At 31.3% G+C, this 23,461-nt stretch overlaps 1 protein-coding gene across 1 annotated transcript in view; it reads left to right on the top strand.

The window, feature by feature from the left end:
• The first annotated feature begins 7,503 nt into the window (after window positions 1–7,503).
• LOC106106271 (suppressor of lurcher protein 1-like) overlaps window positions 7,504–23,461 on the top strand; it is a 57,166-nt gene continuing 41,208 nt past the window's right edge. Inside the window, exon 1 of the mRNA XM_013286822.1 lies at window positions 7,504–7,735. Within this exon, the coding sequence (XP_013142276.1) occupies window positions 7,633–7,735 (103 nt within the window). The 5' untranslated portion in view covers window positions 7,504–7,632. The remainder of the gene's footprint in view (window positions 7,736–23,461) is intronic.

The raw sequence follows: 23,461 nt of genomic DNA on the forward strand, positions 1-23,461 counted from the left end.
AAAAAAAAAAAATATACCGACGAATTGAATACCTCCTTCTTTTGGGAAGTCGGTCATAAATGCCGTTTTCCTTATCAGCAACGTGATTACATCATCTTCCCGACATCTGGAATTTTTTCTTAGATATTACAAACACACACTCCAATTTTATTATATTATGTATAGATGTATGAATTGTGTATGGAAATCCATTAGATGCATGTATAATTGATGCACATGTACATTCAAAACAGAATGTATTAGCTTCACTAAACATTTACGTTCCGTTAAAGCATTATGTAGATGATGAAATATTTAACTAGATGCTAATTCCATTCTCCCGTACTGTTAAATGATAATTATTTAGATCTAGACTCTACGATTGTCTGCATAAATTTACTACATAATGAACATATAAAATGTAGCTTTGCTATGTTAAAAAATATGATTGTTTTCTTAATGTTAGATTAATTCTGATTCTAGACTTAGCCCTTAGTGATTACAAGTCAAGTGCTTAAACCACTGAGCCACTGACGCTCTTTACTAATACACTATGGGAAAGTGTGACAAAAGACAACGTACGTTTGAACTAATATCGCGATATTATTTTATACATCGTTTAAACTATTTTAAAGATCACATCTTGTCTTATAAAGTAATTTAGAAACGTTTTCACCATTTGTTTCACATAACGTTACAAATAGCAACATAATAGAATTTTTAAATGTGCAGTACAGTCCCCTATTCTTATATTACAACTATAAATTGTTTAGAATGTCTTTTGTTTTCTTCTGTTCATCTTATGATATAAAGTAACAGCAGGGAAAAGACATGAACAAAAGTTAAACGGTTCTCATACTTATCATGTCGTTTAAAGAACTAGTAAACGTTCATATTATATCGAGTTAGGTTACATTTAAACAAATAATTAAATTAGTACCCATGTAAATTAAATTATTTGCTAGCATTATTAAATTATCGTTCTCAATGCTCTATACCATATTTAAGAACAAATATTTTTTTTCTGTTTTACCGAAAAACATAAGAAATTGTAACATTTAAACAAATGTACTACTCGTAATACTATCATATTATCTTACTAATATAATATTATAAATGTGAAAGTTTACATGGATGGATGGATGTTTGTTAGAGTTTGTAGCCTAAACGGCTGAACGGATCTGGATGAAATTTGGCATAGATGTAGAGCAAAGTCTGGAAGAATATATAGGCTACTTACTTTTGTTTTTCTTAATACCACGCGGATGAATTCGCGGGCGAAAGCTAGTATAAAATATTTTGGATTGCATTGAATGTTTGTTACAGTTGACTAATTACCTTCAACCCTGAATACATGAACACTAGCGCTCCGACACAAGGCTTGTGGAACCGTTGTCGAAAGAACTAGGGCATTGCAGTTAATTAATATATGTTTGGGAGAAGCTTGAAGTTTTTTTAATAAACTTTTGCGGCTGACGTAAGCACTGGCCAGTATTTTTTTGACCTGAATAACAAACTGGAATGAAGAATTGAAGCAGATAAATAAATTTAAATTTTGTTCTGATTTAATATGTAAACATAAAGGTTTCATAACATATCTGCAATGTTACTGTGGAATTAAAAGTCTTTTAAGGGAGGCCCTTAGTATAATTTTAGTTTGAGAAGTCACTTAAGAGGCAGTTTGTTAAAAGGTACTTACTATCGTAAACATTAAGCGTACTCACATTCTCAACAAGGTTTATTGCCAAATATTTACTTCCAGATTAATTAAATAAACAAAACAATGAAAATGTTACGATCATTTTAAAGTATTTTAATGTTAATTTTAAAACTCGTTTATTGTTTTTATCATGAAATAAAACTCAATATGAATCCGATCACAAAAGCGCTGTCAGTTTGAGAGGGAAAACAAAAGCCATTCAATTTGTGCCATTTACTTACCTCAGAGAATGAGAGCCTTTAATTTTAAAGAGTTTTCAAGAATTCCATTTCAACATTTATTCTTATTACTTTAATGAATTTCAAGAATTTATTATACTTTAGAGATTTGAAGGTTTTATTTTAAATTATAATTAAAATAAGTAATATTGCTTTTTACCATCAAAGGTTCCGCATAAGAAAATACAGCAGTCTTTCATACATTTCTGTCAGCCGTCGTATCTGAATTCGCTCCCTTCTTAGCACATTTTCACACAATCCATCCATACTTACTTCTGTCTTATACCTTTGTAGAAATAACATAAATTGATAATTTCCTTTTATGAATATGCGATAGCTTACATAATCTATACTTATATAATAATGCGTAAACACACTGCCTTGTGACGTAATATGTCAGCAATAACAGCGTATTTTTGAATATTTATTTCTTTAATAAAAAGCACTACACTTACACGCTTTAGGCTATTTATTTTCACGCTATTAAACTTAAGGGGTAAATAAATTGAAAAAAAACCCTTATGTGGAAAAGGAACCATACACTACAAGCTGTCAATATCAAGGAAGCAAGGTTGTTATGGTTTATTGTTATTAAATGTCAAAGGCCTTCGTTATTTGTGCATTTGAATTCGACAAATGTAAACAATAGAATAAAGTTTTAATAATATCAAGTGGATGAAGCCGCACGGGAACAGCTAGTTATGTATATTTTTGGAATCCAGTAACACAAAGATAAACTAAAGATGACAAACAATTCCAAAGATATCGCCATTCATTGATTAATTGCCATTCTTGGGAGAGTTATCGCCACTTTATAAAGTTCAACAAATCCTGTTGAAACTTTCAACCATTTTCTTAGTATAATCAATCGTAACAAATACTGCCTTTTGTTTCGAATTTTTGTGTTATCGAACTGTGCTTTTGTGTGTTTAAAGATTGTTTTTTTAGTTATCTTTCTACAATTTTCTTAAAAGTGGATTTAACAAAGATGCGTATGCGTCCCCATAGGAAGGGGAAACATCCATTTTCTAGGCATTCCAAAATGTCTCTTTAAAAACTTTTTTTTTCTACATACAGTGACTTCATTGTCATATTCTTTTTTGATTAGATTTTCAGTAAAAATCGAGTTTGTAGATCTATACAAAATTCGTTTACAAATGCAATTTGAAGGCCAAATAAACGTTCAACCCAAATATCATATATTCTATTTATATTTAGTACATTTTAGATACATACATTTACTTTTCACCGTCGTAAAAAGGGATCGTATTTTGAGATTCAATTTCAAATTTAGATATGCTCTTTGTATTAAGCCAACGCTTTGTTGAAAACTCACTCGTGTCTGAGGTGAATAATAACTTCTTCCCACTCACGAAGTTAATATAAATAAATATATCTAAAACTTCAGATTCATAGAAAGTTACAAACGAGATTTTTTTGTATCATAGTTATCGTTCAATTTTAAATAGCAGTATTACATTTCAACGTTATGTGTTTCTACTGTCAAAACACATGTTTCGAAACACATTGTTATACCTCTACTCATTTGAAGCTAACCAGTTCATGTTCATATTTAAAAACAAAAGCAGGAGCAGTTGCAATAGTACAAAAATGTAACATTTTTCTAAATTATGTTTCAATAACAACGATTCCTTTTTATAAATAATAAAAGATTCTTCGCGTTTAAAAGCTCTTAATCTTCTTTAGACAATGTATTCTGTTAGCATAGAGTTTTTGTAAAGACGCCCTACTTTCACCTTACTTTTATTAATTAAATTTGCTGGGAATCTAAACATTTTATCGCAGGTTAATAATGCTAAAAGAAACTCACGTTTATTTATTACTTTTATAGAGGTAACGATAAAATACATCTCTAGGATGAAATAAACAAACAACTTGTAAATTTTTGATCTTAATTACGTGTTCAGACATACAGAGTACTTAAGAACTTTTCTTTTAAATAAATATGGTATCAATTACTTTGTCCGTTTTCGCTTTATGTTAAAAAAATGGTGGAAAGAAGCTAGAAGTAACATACCAATAGTTCATAAAAAAGACCCATGAGACAATTGAAGAGAAACATTGCCTCAAGTATCTTAAATCTTTGCAATAAATGCAAGAAACTGAGATTGTTTTTTTATTGTGTAAGTAATACATCATCACTATATGTACGTCCCCAACGAGAGCCTCGGAGCCTACCCTAAGTTAGTGATTAGGCTATAGTAAAGCGTGCTGGCCAAATCCGAGTTGGTTGACTTCACACATATCTTTGAATTTCTTCGCTCATGTGTGCAAGTTTCATCACGACGTTTTCCTAGACCGTAAGAATGTCGGGTAAATATGCATATAAAATTAAAAATCACATTGGTATATGACGGGATTCGAACCCAAGACCTGTAGATTACAAGTCAAGTGCTTAAACCACTGAGCCACCGACGCTCCTTATTATTATAACTCTTTAATATTCATTTATTCGTTACTATACATTTCCTTTGTTATAGGAATCTGTATGAAGAAGTAGTTACTACTTTCCACTAAAATAAACGCCACAATTTCAGTAAATCAAATTACAAAGCTGTACTACGTACCATGTTTATGAGATTGTGGTAGAATATAAATTCCGAGCTAAAAGAGCTGTCCACTAGCGAAAACTTTTTAATTTGTGCCATTAATTCACGTCGGAACGGAGAAGTGATCATTTAAAAGAATGCTCTTTTTACGATTTGTTTTATATTTTAAATCGTGTTTTATTGTATTTTTATTTAAATATAAATTGTACAACTTATTCCAAATCAAAGCCTAAATATTTCTACCATAGAATAACTGCAGATTTTATGGTAAATTCTGATATGGTCCTTATGATTTTTGACTAAAATTGGAATGCACCATTACTAATGTAATGTACAGTTTTGCTTTAGTTTATTTCAAAATTTATTATAAAAACGGTTTCTCTATATAAATTAGAATTTGAATGAATAATTGATGTAATGTTTTTTATTGATCATCTACGACAGATATTAAATCTAGCAATGTATTTCAAGATATTGAACAAAAGTATGACAACGTTGCTTGCAAATGGAACATCTGCAAATAATAGTTTTAGGGTTGGTATCAACGAGTATTAACATTGGAACTTTCGTAAACTTAGGCTTCATACATTCCAATATTCTTTTCTAAGTTAAACATTAGAAATTCTGTGACATTAAAAAGTCAATATTCATTTCATTCATTCATCATACATTTCATCATCATTCATTCATTCATCATTAAAAAGTAACGAAACTATTATGTAACTTTTAACTCTCGTGGTTTTAACAATTACACTTTTACCCGCGACTCCGTCCACCTGTAATAAAAATGGAAGTACTCTATGTGTTCTTACAGATTATGTTCTACATCTATGAAAAATTTCATCGAGATCCGTTCAGCCGTTTAGGCTACAAACTCTAACAAAAATCCATCTATCCATCTATACTCTAGCATTTATAATATTAGTATGATATTTTGTAAGGCGGCTTTCTTGTACTATTATGTTGTTTGAGCTCCTGATATTTCGGGATGTCGCATCACCCTATCACTCCAGTCAGCAGATCATTTTAGCAACAAACTAAGCATCACTAAAGCGTGTTTAGATTTCTTAGTTTAATCTCAGTATTATTTACTCTCATAAATATTTCAAATAACGTTTTCAAGATAAATTAAAACAGTTCTCTAACAAGGCTCATTCGCACGTGTTTCAAACGATGTGTTTGTGCAGTTCTAGATTTTTGTAATGATGAAGATGAATAAATTCCTTCAGAAATTATGTTTTTACAAAGAGATGTAAAATCAACGCATTTTTTTATTCTTTTCAGTATTTCTTAGTCACAGATTCAATATTGTAATTGAAAATGAACAGAGAGTATATACGATTTTTTTAACGAAACCAATTAAAGGTAACACGAAGCTTCACCTTTCTGTAATCACACGATCTTGTTATACAGTTTCGAGTGAACACAAATCTCGCATTTGAAAATTCTCCACATTTGCATACAGAGAGTTTCAAGCCACTTCATATTTTATGTTGAAAGCAATTTTCTTTTGCGATATCTAAGTGCAACGATTCGTTACCTGTTAATCAGTCATTTGTATCAGCACTTTACTATGTCTTTATAAATAAAATGTTTGGTTTTAAATACGTTAATATAAAATATTTTCTACATTTAACTTACTAAATTTGTAATAAAATAGTTTTCGCCCGCGACTCCGACCGCGTGGGATTAAAAAAAAAACAAAAGAAAGTGTGCATCTTTCCAGACTATCCTCTACATCTATGCCAAATTTCATCGATATCTGTGCAGCAGTTTAGGCTACAAACTCCTACATTCATCTATCTAAACTATTGAATTTATAATGTTAGTAAGATTTGATTTTACACATTTAAAATTAAAATTATATTAAAAATAGTTCATAGTTATTTTATTACATTACATCCAATACAAAATAAAAAAAATACAGAATTGATTAATCAACAAGCCAGTAGATGAGCTTATAAGCTTAAGCACTCTTCACATTACCCACTTCATTTAATGAAGCGGTTTTCATCTTGACTGAGTTCATTTGATTTGAATCTTTACAATTTATTTTTTACTTATATCATCGTCTTGATTAGAATCATTAACTCATTATACGTCCCCACTGAGGGGCTCGGAGTCTACCCTAATTTAGGGTGACTACGCCTTAGTCAACCACGCTGACCCACTGCGGGTTGGTGGACTTCACACATATCTTTAAATTTCTTCGCCGATATTTGCAGGTTATATCACGATGTTTTCCTTCACCGTAAACGCCGGATCTAAAATCACTTTGGTACATGGCAGGATTTGAACCCAGGACCTGTGGGTATCAAGCCAAATGCTTAAACTCCTGAGCCACCGACGCTCAATATAAATATTTTGTTATTCTTAATCCTTGAAAAATATGGCCAACAGTTGCCATAAATGTAGTTTAAATTTCAACTAACAAAGAGAGTTAGTTAATATCTAGGCAGCGAAAACGTTGGTAACGCTTCTTTTTTACCCTGTTTGTCAAAATGAATGAACGTTTTAATATTATTCAACTTACAATGATATTCAACAGTTAAACAATGAAATATAAGAAACAACTTCCACAAAGTATTACGAAGTAAATTCCATTCGGCAACGCTGATAAAATTTTAAAACGTTCCAAATCAAACAACTTTTCACAAAGTTTATTCCGACTTCAAACTCTTACTCGTATAAATAAAAAAGTAGATTCTCGTAGCGTTTTAGGTGATAGCGCGCATGAAATATTTGATTTTCTACAGTTATATGAGTTCTACTTCCAAATTGTACATAGAAAATTTCAATCCCTATACACGTTATAACGATAATTTAAAATCTAATATTTCGTTCGAAAAAACCTGTGTAAATGCACATTAAAAATGTGGATGCATTTTTTAACATGTTTGGGTTAACAAGCTGCGAAAAATTCTTGTTACCTTGTTAATAGTGAAATGTAGAAACATAGAATCAACCCCCGAGCGTGCAGTGCGCAGTGAACCATTCTCTCTGGCCGGGTCGGGGTATCCAGTCGTCGCTCGACTGTGGAGAGCACTCGACCTTCCCGAAGCAGACTTCCCACGTATATGTACACTACGATAGTGTACAAAATAAACATGTGATTTTAGTGTAGTGAAGTGTTAAAAGTGAAACAATGAATAAGGAAACTTATCAGGGATTGTTGCTAAGTTTTGTTTCGATTTCTTTTTGTTGTCAACTTACTGAAACTATGGCGAAAAGCGCAAGTAGGTACATAGGTAAGTTATATATTTTTGTTTATATAAAATTTAAATTATTAAATGAATACTATTGCAAAATATTCCCTCAATTTTTAAAATTCAAACTTACTTTTGTAGAGAAAATTAAATTTAAAATTTCACATTATGTTTTCCGTGCTTTCTAGAAATTTCTGGAAATTATTACCATTTTCGAAAGTACCAGGATTTTTAAAGTTTTGGTAGTAAATGGTTTACTTTAACATTTTTTAATATTCATAGAGGAAAATAAATATTACATCTTATAGTATAATTTTAATACAATTGCCAAAAATAAAACATTTCCTCTTTCATTTAACCAGAACATTTTAAAATTCAAAATTTATTGTTATTGTCATCCACTTTTCAGACTTTTTAGTGTTCCGTTTACAAAGTTGGCCTACAATTTTAGGACGTATAACAATTTGGTTTAAGTTTAAATTTGTTTAACCGACCGTATACTTTAATAATTTATTGCAACAAGTTTGAACACGGAGTCATTGGCGGTGTGAAAATGGCCGCAGATCCATTGCGACCGTTACGTTTGCAACGCTATCCATCATATCGACGACAAGGTCTTTGTGGAACTATCCATAAAACTTTAATGAAGTGAATACCAGGTATACAAAACTGTTAGTGTGAAAATATAAATTATTCAACTTTAAAGTATTGGAAATACAAAAAGTTACAAAGTCCAATTAATCATGTTCAGTGATTTATTTTGCGATTAATTTTGTGAGGTATTTATTACTTGCTCATATTTCTACTATTGAGATAAGAGTTTTTGGTGATTTAACCAGTTAACGATCAAGAATATTTAATAACATTCAAAATTCTATCCGATTTTAAAATAACTCTCTATGTAAAATATGTTAAAGCCTATTCAAGAATATAAATTTTTCTTAAGTATCGTATTATTACTACTAACTGTAACAAAAACTTGTGATATAACCCAGTAATAGTTAGACAACACGTAATAGTACAATAAACTCGATAATATATTAAGAATATAAACATATCCTTAATACGATATGAGTATAAAAGATTTTATTGAGGAAAAAATGTTTAGAATTCCTGCACACCTGAGATCCTATTGTGATTGGATGAAATCATGAATCGCGCACTCGATAAAGCTATCCCTTGCTTATATTGGCACGAACGTAATTTAAAAGAAGATAAAAACCATCCAGAATAAACTACGAAATAAATATAAAATTTGTCTGGGGGCTATCGAAATAAATAAAATAAAAGATTTTTTGAATTCGAATTAATTTCTTGATTCTAGTTCCAGAATTAATGATCATGTGATTATTATTTCAATGCGTTATTATTTTATTCGTTTTGTTAATGTTTAGATTTGTCATATTAAATGACTACAACTTAAATTTGTCATCATCAACTTGCCCTTATCCCTACAGAGGGTCGGCACAGTATGTGCTGCTCTTCCATACATCTCTATCAGCCGTTATATCTGAACTCACTCCTTTCTTAAGCATATCCTCTTTCACACAATCCACCTATACTTTCTTCGGTCTTCCTCAACCTTTGTAGCCAACATGCTTTTGTAATTTAAATCATTTTGTTCCTTATCTTCAAGAAATGTGTGGGTTATTAGAAAATGTACAGAAATGTAGATGTTATACGAATATAGACTGGATTTCGAATGCGAAAATCCAGTACAAAACCCGAAATGTTAGTTCTAAAAGCGTGTATCGGATGTCAGTAAGGCTGTACGATGTATCTAACAAGCTTGTATTCCGCTTGAGACAGATGTTACTTTGTGAAGAGAATTTCCAAATTAAATACAATACAATTGAGAACTATTAGAACTTAATAATACTTATGAGAAAGAAAAGCGAAGACAGATCTAAAAAAAACTCTTTAATCTAATTTTACCGGCATCCTTTTATAGGTCATTTTAAATAAAGAACTAACTTTTAATTAAGCTAAGGATTAAGGCGTTCTTAAATAGATCAGTGATAAACAGGAGACTGATATTTTATTCTTAGAAAAGTTTTATCTAAAAAAAAACAACTATTTTATACGGAAATGGATTTTATCATTTGAAAAAAGCGTCGGTGGCTCAGTGGTTTAAACACTTTACTTGTAATCTACAGGTCTTGGGTTCGAATCCCGCCTTGTACCAATTTGATTTTCGATTTTTCGAATTTTCATGCATACATAATTTACCCGACGTTCTTACGGTGAAGGAAAACATCGTGATGCAACCTGCATATATCGGCGAAGAAATTCAAAGATATGTGTAAAGTCAACCAACCTGGGCCACCGTGGTTGACTATGGCCTAGTCACCCCTGATTAGGATAGGCTCCGAGCCCCTCAGTGGGGACATACTCAGTGGGGAGCTGGTGATGATTGATTTGAAAATAGACTTCTAAGTATAGATTCATCATCATCATCAACCTTATCCTTGGCCCTAGTAGGGACGGCTCTTCTAAGTAAAGATTACATTTATACAAGACTAGCTGTTGCTCGCGACTTCGTCCGTGTGAATTAAAAAAAGCACTGATAACGTATCTTTTTAATGATGTAAGAAATTTTGAAAACAGCCTAGTAGTTTTTGAGTTATTTCAATATGAACAAAAATACAAATCTTTCCTTTTTATAATATCAGTATAGAATATCAAGCTAAAAGTTGGTTCTATCAGAAAATTTAAATTTTACATCTCAAAAAAATTATATTAGAAAAATTTTAAGTCTACGATCAACCTTATTAATCATACTTCATACTTAATATAATAAATGCGAAAGTTTAGATGGATGGATGTTTATGGAGTTTGTAGCCTAAACGACTGAACGGGTCTGGATATAATTTGGCATATATGTAGGGCATAGTCTGAAAGAACACATAGGCTACAAACTGTTGTTTTTTTTTTTAATTCCACGCGGACGGAGTCGCTTGCAAAACCTAGTATAACTATAATCTTCACTTCACATGGGATAAATGATTCACGTTCGCGTTAATGTGCCTAAATTGAACTTCAAGCCTTTTGTAAACTTTAATTACTCGTGTTTGCCCAGGTGGCTTACGTCTAGCGATGTAAATTACATCGAAGTTGCTTCCAAGTCAATTTAATGTGAACTTATTAATAGAGTTTGAGGGTACTCCTGGAAGCTTAGTATGCTGGCTTATACTGCGTGCACGTGAAACTATTTAGAAGTTCCGCTTTCGGCTCCGGGCAGAAGTGCTACAAATCTTTGGCTTGTCTCATGCAGTCTGTGCTCATAATTTCCTGAAGAACCAGAATCATATTAGAAGATAGTTCGTAAATCGCTCAAATGTAATCTCTGATTACAAACCGTTTTATTGACCGACTTCCCAAAAGAAGGAGGTACTCAATTCGTCTGTATGTATTTTTTTTATGTGTGTTACGGCATAACTCCGCCGCTAGTGGACCTAATGCTTGCAGGTGGGTCCCATTTTTTTGTTTGATTTTTTATTAATTTAATACTTGAATCATATTGCAAATAATTAACTTTTAAATAATGAAAAGCATTTTTGTAAGTAATTTGAATAAGAAGAATGTGTTTTGTTTTCTACTCGTAGAAGATAAGAATCTTAAGATATCGCGTTGGTGCAAAGAGTTTTCTTTCCTAGAATCTTCTGAAAATGACTTAAAAAAATACAATATTTTTATTTTTATGTATTGTATATTGGCAGATCAAGACATCATTTTCTGATACATTTATGATAATAATATGCAATTCATTTCAGATATTAATAACACTTGTTAAAAAATGGTAATTTTATCCGTTGATTTCATTCGATATGCAAATGAATCGTAAAGTTTTATTGCACACATTGTCTCTTGCGAATAAATATAAAGATTTAATTTCAACCCACAATTGTTATTAAGCGAAGTTACATTCTTAATAGTCAATGTAATGGAACGAAGCTTCATTAATTTAAAAAACAAAACCGATATGTTTTTAATTAATTTCATTAAAATTTGTACCAATATTACATATGCGAAAGTTTAGATGGATGTTTGTTAGAGTTTGTAGCCTAAACAGCTAAAAGGATTTCAATGAAGTTTGGTATAGATGTAGAGGTTAGTCTTGAAGAAAACATAGGCTACTTACTTTGGTTTTTTTAATTCCACGCTGACGGAGTCACGGGCGTAAGCTAGATTTCATATAATTCCACATAAACAACTTTAACTTTACCTTTTATTTTATTTTATAACTTTTACATTGATATTTACAAGTTTTTTATTTTTAATATACTAGTCATATTTCGTAATTATTCGTTTTCTATTCTTATTTGAAGCTATGTTTTATCTAAATAGCTCGCCATTGACCGGGGCGCAGTTATCTGCACACTGACAAGCCGTTGGCCCGTCGCCCGAGCTGGTTACACTGCTTTATAATCTAAAAACCCTAATATTAACCTTACCAATATTATAAATGTAAAAGTTTAGATGGATGGATGTTTGTTAGAGTTTGTACCCTAAACTGCTGAACAGATCTCGATGAAATTTGGCATAGACGTAGACGATAGTCTGGAAGAACACATAGGCATGAGAAATTTGTTTTTTTTTATTTCATGCAGACGTAAGCTTGTAAATACTAACACTTTAAATGAAAACGGTTTGAAAATCCTCGAAAGCTACTTTTTTTATTAAAACATCTTTTACTAGTAAAATCTAGATTTACGCTCTGTGTTTGCTAGTTTTATTATATACTGGCTTTTGGCCACGAATTCCTCCTCGTGGAATTAAAAAACATTAAGCAGACTACATGTACTTCAAGACTATCCTCTACATCTGTAACAAATTTGATTAAGATTCGTTTTTAAGCAGTTTGAGCTGCAAACTCTAACAGTCGTCCATCCATCTAAACTTTCGCATCTATAATATTAGTACGCAGTAAGACAAGATAACATTTGGTTAAAAGATATCTTAAAAACGTTCAAGACGATTTAACATTTCAAGACGACGTTAAGAATGACATAACTTTATGGTTTATCTCATTCTATTTGAATAAATTGTTGGTAAAATAAATTATAATAAAAAGTCCTGGAATTGTTTTGAATTTCTATCGTACTTTATCAAACTGAAATCCCACGGCTCTACCAAACTTTACCTACAAACTCCATTCTGTTTATATTGGAAACGACATCTTGTTCTTGTGAATTTTGATCGGAAATATTAAATTTACATAGTCCTGTATATTTTAATTATAGACGATGAGTTTTCTTAGACCTTCTGTATATCTTGTGATAATGTGAATTATTTTAAACAGATTTTAGATATGAAAACGAAGGAATTTGTCGCTTTTAAAACTGTGATATGACCAAAATTCAGAACCAAAAATGTATGCTTAAACTATCATGAATGAGGTTAAAAAACAAAAGATGTGAAAGCGAGCGTCATGATCAGTAAAGGACGTCCGCGTGGAATTAAAAAAAAAAACAAAAGTTAGTAGGCTATGTGTTCTTCCATTTAAAATATTAAGTATGTTTTTCTTAAATACCGCTTTCGGGAGGCATATTTTTAGTCTCCCTTTACCTTTAAAACGGGAAGGGAAAGTGACACATTTAAGGGGAAATATCCTCTATCTATGCGTTCCCTCTGTCGATTGAAGTTAAGCAAAGCATCTTACTTTGGACGTATCTATGGGCAACAATCGCTTCACTATTTCGTTGAATTTAGGTGGCCGCTTGCATTTTCCACCTTACAATATAAAATATATGTAGACGTTACTATAATTCCTAACAAATACCGACTTCCTAAGTATTTATCTGTATTAATACAGTGGAGTTAATAAAAGTTACGCTCAATTTCACAAGTGAAACGTACTATTACCATGGGATAAGCCCTTAACGCCAGAACGCGGAGGAAGGTTACAGTAATAAGGGCGATATTACAAAGGTACCATTCCTTTGTCAGCGTTCAAATATATTCGCTAGTTTTTATATTGACCAACCTTTTATACCAATGGCTGAGATTTCGTTTCTTAAAAAATATTTTGTAACAATTTCTGGTAGTGACTTGGTAGAGATACTTTCTATTTTTTTCTTAGAGTAAAAATATGAATGAAGTGAATACAGTTATTGCAATTACGGTTACAAAATTTAGACATTTTATTCAGTTTATTGTACTAAAATTTAATTATAATTTAACAAGCTAATTTTTTATGCGATCCACTAGCGTGTAAATATGTTACATATGTTTTGGATTCATTTAAAAACTACTAGGACGATTTTAAAACTTATTTCTTTACAAAGCTACTATATTCCTGAGTAACATACGCTATTTAACGAGATAATTTTAATTCCGCCCGGACAAAGTCACGACTAACCACTAGTGCTAAAATAAATTTATATGTTGAACAAAAATATTACATGAAAAGATAACGATGCTGATATTTCTTTGCTTTGTAAACAAAATAGCTTCATTGAACTAGTTTGAAGATATTTTGGTTACATGCCAATGAAAAGTGTTTCTGTGTCAGTAAAAATTTAAGATACCAATATTATCCGGAATTTTAGAATATATTTTTCAATTTCGATGAAATATATCAAAATGAAAATGTTAAAAGAACAATAGAAAGCACAATCGGCGATTAGTACATACTAATAGATTTGGGTCACTGGTTTTTAAACAGCAATCTTAAACACGATCTTAATGTCGAAACACAAACATATACCGTCCTTGTCTTTTTACTTAAGAGAATTGAGATAGCAATATCGTGTTTAAAGAATCGAAATTCATAGTGAAAACAAATGACATCAGATTACGTATCATAGGTTTTAAATGAGGCAATAAATATTCAATTTGACCATTCCGTACAGACTTCGATAACCCATGTAGACAGTGTCGGGTAACATTTGTGACAAATGGCCGCACATGGCGACTGTCACAAGGAGAGTGAATCATAATGAACGTGTTACTGATCGATTAAGTCACCATTATGCGGGTTTCACACGAAGGTAGAGTAGATAACAAGTACGGTAAACAATGCCGTCATGCTATTTCAGAGAAATTTTTTACAGCAATTCGGTTCTAGCGTGAAATTTGGCGAGAAAGTATTTGCAATGTCCTTTACAAAGTATGAGATTTTTTCTGTATATTTTACACCTGATAAGCGAGCTGAATAAATATTTTTTTTTTTCGATGGCTTTATGCATACTTACATACATACCCCTGTTTGATATCGTGGACTGCAATCTGTAAGTCTGTCTTTTAAATGCAGCATAATTTTAACACATATTTTGAATTGAGAAATATAAAATGTGCTTTCATTTTTTGTAATAAGTAATATGTGAGTGAAAGTATAGGTATTACTTCAAAGCGACGATGTAATTTGTATAAGCAAGAACGTGTAATGGAGACGAGTGGAGGCTTCGTCAAAATGTTACATAAATTTAATGTGACGTTAACCATTGCTTTTGTGAAATGTTTCTTTGAAAAAAATACCAAAATGTAAAGTTAATAATCCCATATAAGAAACAAACGTGTACCCTACGTTATTCAACAATCGATCCTATAAACAGTATTCATTTGTTTTTAATTACAACATTGCGCATTAACCCGAATCTCGACCGCGGTTAATGGAATTAAGAGTATGAAAGTATTATGTCAAACATAAAAGCTGATGCCAAATTACGAAGTATATTAAAATTAAAACGATTTCGCTTGTAGACCCTCGATTGAAATTGGTTAAGTTGTACAATTAAAAAAAGATTTGAATTAATAAAGTATATGAAAATATAATTGGGTTTTGCAAAAAAAATATAATCTGATCTAAGGATAAGTAAATTTATTTGATCGAAGTTTATCTAAATGTTTCTTTATATAGGCGATAGCGAGCGATAAATAGTCTTCTGGTTTAATCACTTTGATTTCTCACCCTCAACCCTAGTTTTACGAGACGATGGAAACATAAACCAGAAAGTGTTTAGAATGAATGTGGATGGCTACAAAGGAAGAGGAAGACCGAAGAAAGTATGGATGGATTGTGTGAAAGAGGATATACTTAAGAAAGTATTGGTTTCGGATATGACGGCTGATAGAGATGTATGGAAGAGCAGCACATACTGTGCCGACCCTCCATAAGGGATAAGGCCAAGTTGATGATGAGCCCTGGTTTTACAAGATATCATTTTTTACTCATTTATTCATTTCAGAAAACGTACGGCTATCTCTTCGCGTTTTTTTCGTCTATCTCTTCCTACATTCACTTCAGTCTATCATACGTCAGTGAAATCAATCACTCACTCATCTTCGTTCGGAAATACGCACTCACACATCCCATATATATTACGTAATAATAAAATATTTACAGGAGTAGGGCAATTTGAAACCTGCATTTTCTAATTCTATTTGCTTATAGACTATCCTGTTAAATTAAACGCCTAAGAAATAAAACTGATAGACAAAACATTTAAAATGATGTCGAAGGATTAAATCAATAGACAGTTAGCACTTTAAAGTTGTACAATAGGGTCTAGAGATAGGATATCCAGTATTTTTTAATTCTCTGTGCCAAATTTCCATTTGGCACGGCTTCAAGAAGATTAGTTGACACAAGTGGTACAAAATCCTACCATATGTAACTTACTGTCCTTGGTTTACTGTGTGGTTTATTTTAGTTAAAAAATAACGGGAATGTGCTTGCATGTGAAAATTTTTGGTGTTAACGTAAAAATTTAAACAAATCCATTCGTTAAAAATATAAATTTAATCGAAGTTTATTTTTGATTTTTTTAATGTGACAAAGAACAGAAACAGTAATTCGATTTTTTTTTGTATTTAATTCCAATCGATTTTTCGGTAATTTCGCTAGCCGAAATGGCAATGGGGTCAACATCTGTTACTTCTGACCGACTGAAGTTGCGTGAAAAATGAATTTTGGCGACTTAACCTTTAACCATTCCGTTTAAGTACTGGAAGTTTTATTGAAATATTTAGAATCATTTTTTCAAATTCTCTTTCCATACACATACGACTACAGTATAGTTTGAAATCTAGATTCTTTAAGTAAAGGTTTTCAACTTAAATAGTCTTTACTACGTTAATAATTTCAAGCAGATTACATATTAACTTCAGATGTTTTAAAAAATTCTTCTACCTTCCTTTCAACTTAGATGTTTGCATATCGTCGGTATGAATAACATAAAGAACTAAGCTATCTGGCTAATATTATACATGCGAAAGTTTGGATAGATGGATGGATGAATAGAAAAATAGATGATTGTTAGAGTTTGAAGCCTAAAGCGCTGAACGGATCTCGATGAAATTTGGCATAGATGTAGTATATAGTCCGGATGAACACATAGGCTACTTATTTTTCTTTTTTTTTAATTCTGCACGTACGGAGTCGCGGACGAAAGCTAGTGGGAAATAAATTCTTGCATGTAAAACGTGGGATAGATCTACATATCTGAAAGCTCGTCCGTGAAGTAATCTGAAAACTTTAGCTGAACAGCGACTGGGATATAACGCCATGCATATTTCATTGAAGCAAGTGATGTCACGGTTCGTTGCTAATGCATTCAATGTAAGGAAATATAACTTAGCTTTTAACAACGAATACGGAAGTTGAAAGCTAACAAACCAATGCGTATTTGTTTTGCAAACATGTTTAATACTGGATTTCTGAAGTTTCGTATTATTATATCGTTCCCTAGTAATTCATTACTTAAAACTCAAGTTTGGAAACGCATTTCATTAGGTTATCAAACGACAAACACCAAAGAATGGGTAAATGTATCTGGGAAACCGGCTATAACTGCATTTAATTTTACACTACGCAGTGAGTTATGAATGTACAAGAATTTCTATAATGAAATAACTTATAAAGTTTTGTATTCTGATGTATGCCATTTGCTAACATTATTCCTATAGGTGGATTTAAAACTGACTTAATTAAACTTTTTAGTTTAGCAAAAAAATAAACCGCGTTCTAAATATTTAATTTTTAAATTTTGGAATTATTTTAAAAGGAAAATTAATTTACTTAACCTTTCTATAGACATTAAACAGAGCGTAAGTTAGTTAAAATTTACTCTCTTATCGTTAAGTATAGTAACTAGCTTTATTAGTTTAGAGAACAGCTCAGCTGCCAACGAAACGAGCTTTTGAACAAGCGCCACTTTACAATATAGACGCGGGTTTACGTGCATTAACAAATGCTTCATAATACCAGTCTAGCTAAACTCCGAGGTTAAAAAGATTGTGCCAATGTGTTACGGTAATTTAATAAATAGGTGAATTGCAAATCTTGATTATTCAAATACTATAAAAAATAATGAATAGTCTTAAATAATTTAAATAGTAACTGCTGCATTCAAATACATTATTTGGTCGCTAAGGGACTCTGTTGATTATCAAACCGGTATTACAAAAAGACAGACCATTTATTGACTTTGAGTGTCGCAGTCAATACATTTTGGTTATAGTTCGGAGGAATGTAGTGTGTTTAAGGTAAGCAGGACTAAAAAATGGCTTGCACGTATCCTTAATTGCACAAATTTGATAATTTAAGATAAATGTTTAAAACTAAATGGACAAAATTTGCCATTATTATGGCAAACGTACCTCTAGTAGCTGTAATTTTGTACTATTTATATCTTAACCTTGGTAAATATAAGCGTTGGAAATAAACAAAATACAAGGTTAGATAATGGTCATGCTCTAGAATGAACCTTTCGCCCGCGGCGGAAACTAGTGGAGAGGCGGACGCGGTAAATATAACTCGTAGTGTGGTATTTCTTTGCAATCTACAGCTTTAATACTATTTTGTAACAGTTTAAAAATTCCTTTACTTTAAATACAGTCAACGCATTACCTACTCGAAATATACAGCTACGATAGTCTACGGCGTAGCACTTGGATGTAGCGAATACACTGATGCATTTCGTAGAAAGCTCTCAGAATTATGTGTCTCTTTTACTCTGTTTTTGTGATCCTTAATTCAATATTCTAAAATTAATTAGTTTATTACATTTGAAATACAAATATAAATAACAAATCTTAGTTATCTAGTCGCGTCGAGAATTATTTTTAGAATTGAACTGTAAATCCTGGAAATACAATTTGAAGCAACTGCAGGGACAGCTTTTAACTCAATTTTTACTTGACGTCCGTCGACTTAAAGACCTCTTTTAGTCCTTCTTTTATTTCCTCTTAGTTTTATTTTTCTACTAACTTACAAGTCTTAACTCTGAAGATTGTTTTCAATTTATTTTTATCACATTTTTACTGACACTAACTGAACTGTATACATCTAAATTACCACAAGCAGGGTTGATTTCTAACAAGTCATTAGTTATGTAGGCAAAAAGTACTATATATATTTTGTTATCATAGTTTTAAACTGTGTTCTTTGGTGAAAAGTAAAAAAGCATCATCATCGTTGAAAATCCATTAGCGATAACGTAAAAGATTGTTTTATACATTCGCGTAAAATTTAAATGTTAGACCTAATTACAAGCAACACGTTTCTACTTCGAAATGCGCTCTTAACTGTTTCTTATCTTTATTCAATACTAGACATCATATTTCATTTAGATTTGACATTGATAAAGTAAAATTGAATAGTTTAAATTATACTAGCCACATTAGAGTTGATTAATGGACATTAAAAAAGCCCTTAGCGTAGATTTTTCATATATTTACGTTAAAGGTCATCATTACGAATCTGTTAGTGTTTTGTATTGGACATCAAAAAATATGAACCTGGGTAATAACTACTAAATAATAGGAGTAATATAAAAGTGTTGTACATAACAATACAGGTGTAGTAATAAAACTCAGAGATTCAATTTAAAACCAACATTTTGCGTATATTTTATACTCAATTAACATTTCAAATTGGCTTGTCCTCGTTAATCAACTTTTCACAAATTGATCAACATTTTGATTAAATTCTTTTGAGCCTACAAAAATACAAAGCCAAACATTTAAATATTTTTAATTAACATTTATGGATTTCACCGACAGCGTAAATAAATAGCATCAAAGCTTTCTTCTAACTCGAGATTAATTTTCAATTCTTATAGTCTTGATAAATTTATATACTTACTAAACAAAACACTGAGGTTACCTCTAGACCATTAAAACAGGATAAAATATTAACTTATAAAAGTTATTATTCTGCATTGTTAACGAGTAACACACAGCTGCAACTGAATAGATAGATAAATAGATTCAGCTATAAAATGAATGTTGAAATAATAAAGTTATTCCATTCTAAAGCTCAGGAACATGTCGACTCGTTATTTGGTCGAATCACACAATACATATATTGTTTACTAATATTTAATTACTATATCGACTATATTGTCTTTATTTAAATAAATGGAAACTTCAAAAACTCAGCATAAGCCTAACAATTAATCTGTCAAATAGTGTGATTTTTTCGTTAAGTGTAAAGGAAGCTTATTCAGTTGTAAAAACGCTTACTCATTTGTTTTTCAATTAAGTCCACCTGTTTGGACTTAACTTAACATTTCCTTTAAAATTTTTAAAAGGCACTCTGAAGGTAATTAATACGTGCAGGAACAATTAAAACTGATTTATGATAAAATAAAGTTCAACAGATTCTGTTCCGTAATTAAGATGCTAGTGTAAGAAAGAACACAATTATGTAAATTAGGAAACGTAGAACGAGAGAGGAAATAAATTAAGCTTATGTTTTGAAAAGAAGAAAGATTTACTTTTCTAAGCTTCCCGATGTCCAATGAATCATGTTTTTTTTGTTATAAAAAGAAATACCTCTTGGAAAGTTAATGGTTGTTCTGTTTGAATTGGGTCATGTTGGTGAAAAGACACGTAGCAAAAGGTCTAAAATATTTATTTTGACAATGTGATTTTGAAAACAAAATAAATCATGTAGTAATTAAATCTATATTATACATGTATTGGAATAACTCAAAACTTACTGGGTCGATTAAAAAAAATATTTCACCGTTAGAAAGGTAATTTATCTGTGAGTAACATTGTAAAGTCATATTCTTTTTTTGTTTTACGCGGGCGAAGTTGCGAGCAATAGCTAGTTGTTTATATTTTTAAAATTCTTAGAAGCTATACTTTCTTTTAAATACAACAGGAGAACATGAGTAAAGAGAAGGTTTAGATAAATTGGGCTAGTATTTTTTATATTTATCAAACACAATACAAAATACAAATTAAATAAAAGCGTCTATAAAACTATAAGAGAATTTAAGTCTTTTACGATATGTTGTTAGAAGTTACGAGTATGTTCTTAACTAGATACTTGAACACATAGGTTACTAACAATGTACAGCGTTGGTTCGTTTACTGCTACCGCTAAAGATGTAACTTGTGAACATTTTGGTAACTCGTTAGTTATTTAAGCCACTACCATACTGTTCTATAAACATAAAATAGGCAAAGCCTTAACTAAACTGAAAGTCTTAGTAACTTGATAATATTATTTTATTTATTTATTTATTTACACTTTGTACACAGGGAAAATAATCACAAAAAAAAGATACATATTGAGCATTGGTAGTACAGGCGAGCATAACTCTAATAGAGTTTTCTTACTGCTAACCTTTCGATACAAATTAGATGTTTAGCAGGTAATGAATGATATTATTGTAGTTAAGATCTTAATTTTTTATATATTTTCATCTAAAAATATCTATGTTGCTAATAAACATAACAGTGGTAGAGCACGCTTTAACGCCCTGTAGGGCCAGCTCGCCTGGTGCATTACCACGACCACACAGAAGACAGCCGTGAAGTGGAAGTTAATCGGTTTTTTTTCTGATAAGTGTGCCTTGCGGAGGCCTAATTTTAGACCCTTTCCCTTCCTACCTTTTTCTTATATCATAAGGATGGGAAGGGAAAATGGATTAGAGATTATCAGGAGATACAGAGGAAGGAGAAACAGCCTTTTATATGCGTCTCTTCCTCCATCCAATAAGGGAAGGAAGACATCTGCAATTGCGGTTGTCTATGGCCACCAGTTTACATTTTCGGCGAATTTAGGTGACCAAAGAAAATAGATAGCTCCCAAATATTACTGTATTTTTCGTAACAGATCTATAAAGTTAAAAGGTTTATCGGAGGTCGAGTATAAATACATTATATTTGACCTTTATGCATCAGATAATAGAGTTGAACGAGCATCACAAACCACATGTATCGGGTCAAGGATGCATGATAATGGCAACGATCAAGGTTTTTGCATATCGCGCCAGTTTGGTCGAATAGTAAACGATTTATCATGCATTTAATTATTCGATACCGTTTATTACATAAAAAAAAATATTTGAATTTAATTAGATATGATAAAGTTTTGTTCTACACTTTGTAAGATATTTAATCTAACTTTTTACTTCTTACTAATATTATAAATGAAAACGTTTTGATGGATGGATGTTTTTGTAAGGTATCTCCGGAACGGCTCAACGGATCTTGATAAAAAAGACAGGCTACTTACTAGGTTTCTTTTTAATTCCGTGCAGAGTTTTGGGCAAAAGCTTGTTTTGTAATAAATGATAATTCTTAGTGCTTGGTGTATAAATCTAGATAATAAATAGAGAAGCTAGTAATTACAAGAAGTATATCTTACTAATATTATAAATGCGAAAGTTTAGATGGATGGATGGATGGAAGGATGGATGGATGGATGGATTAGCGTTTGTAGCCTAAACGGCTGAACGGATCTACATGAAATTTGGCACAGGTTTAGAGCATAGTCTGGAAGAACACATAGGCTACTTTTTATCCCTGGAATAGTTACGGTTCCCGTGGGATTCATTAATTTAGTTTTTTAATGTTCACTCGATCATTCTGCAACGGTTCAACACATCTTATTGAAATTTGGCACAGATATAAAACAAAGCCTGTAGTACACATGAGATAAGCTTCATTCCAGAAAAATGTTCGGTTCCCGAGGGATACGTAGTTTTTTGTAATTTATATAGTTCGTATGTATTCTAATACCACGCGGACGAAGTCGCGGGCAACAGCTCGTATGTAATAAATTAAATCTAATTGTATCTCGGCATTTACCCTTATGTTGCGTATGTTGTAATATTCTATTAACATTTCTACCCTTACTGGGAAAATCTCTAGAATACTAGATTACATGTTGTTTTAATTAAAATCTGTCGGAGTATTTTAAAACATAAATTCTCTCAAAGAAATTTCGTACATGTATAGAAATGTTAGTACTTTTATACTTACTAGATAAAGTAACAATTCAAAATAATCCATTTACTCTTATCTCGGTTCAGTCCCACCTGATCTCAACTGTTACGGAGTTCAAGGTCACTTGCCTACTAAACAAAGTACAACTCAATTGATATATTGAAGCTGGAAATAAAAAGTAAACACACGAGCATTTATTCGGAGTGATTGATAAAACTATTTACGTGTAGAGGAATTCTTACACCAGAGTAACAGATCGCATAAACAATTTATTTATGTGAAAATATTAAAAAGACAGAAATCGTAGCAATCTGTTACTATGAAGAGAAGAAATTTGTCTAACTCGGCCGATTTTAAAAATTCTTTCACCGTTAGAAAGGTAACTTATCTGTGAGTAACATAGGCTGTATTTTTTAATTTAGCAAGCAACAGCCAGTTGTATATAGAAGATGTATATAATGTACTTTCATGATACATAACTTTAAATAAATATTCTATTTAGTTTGAATATTCTACGTACTGTTGTTGATTATTCGCAACAAATATTGTTTCAACGGAAATACGATTTGAGCTTTGTTT

Source organism: Papilio polytes, unplaced genomic scaffold (assembly GCF_000836215.1).
Source record: "Papilio polytes unplaced genomic scaffold, Ppol_1.0 DF822289.1, whole genome shotgun sequence".
Classification (NCBI taxonomy): Eukaryota; Metazoa; Arthropoda; class Insecta; order Lepidoptera; family Papilionidae; genus Papilio; species Papilio polytes.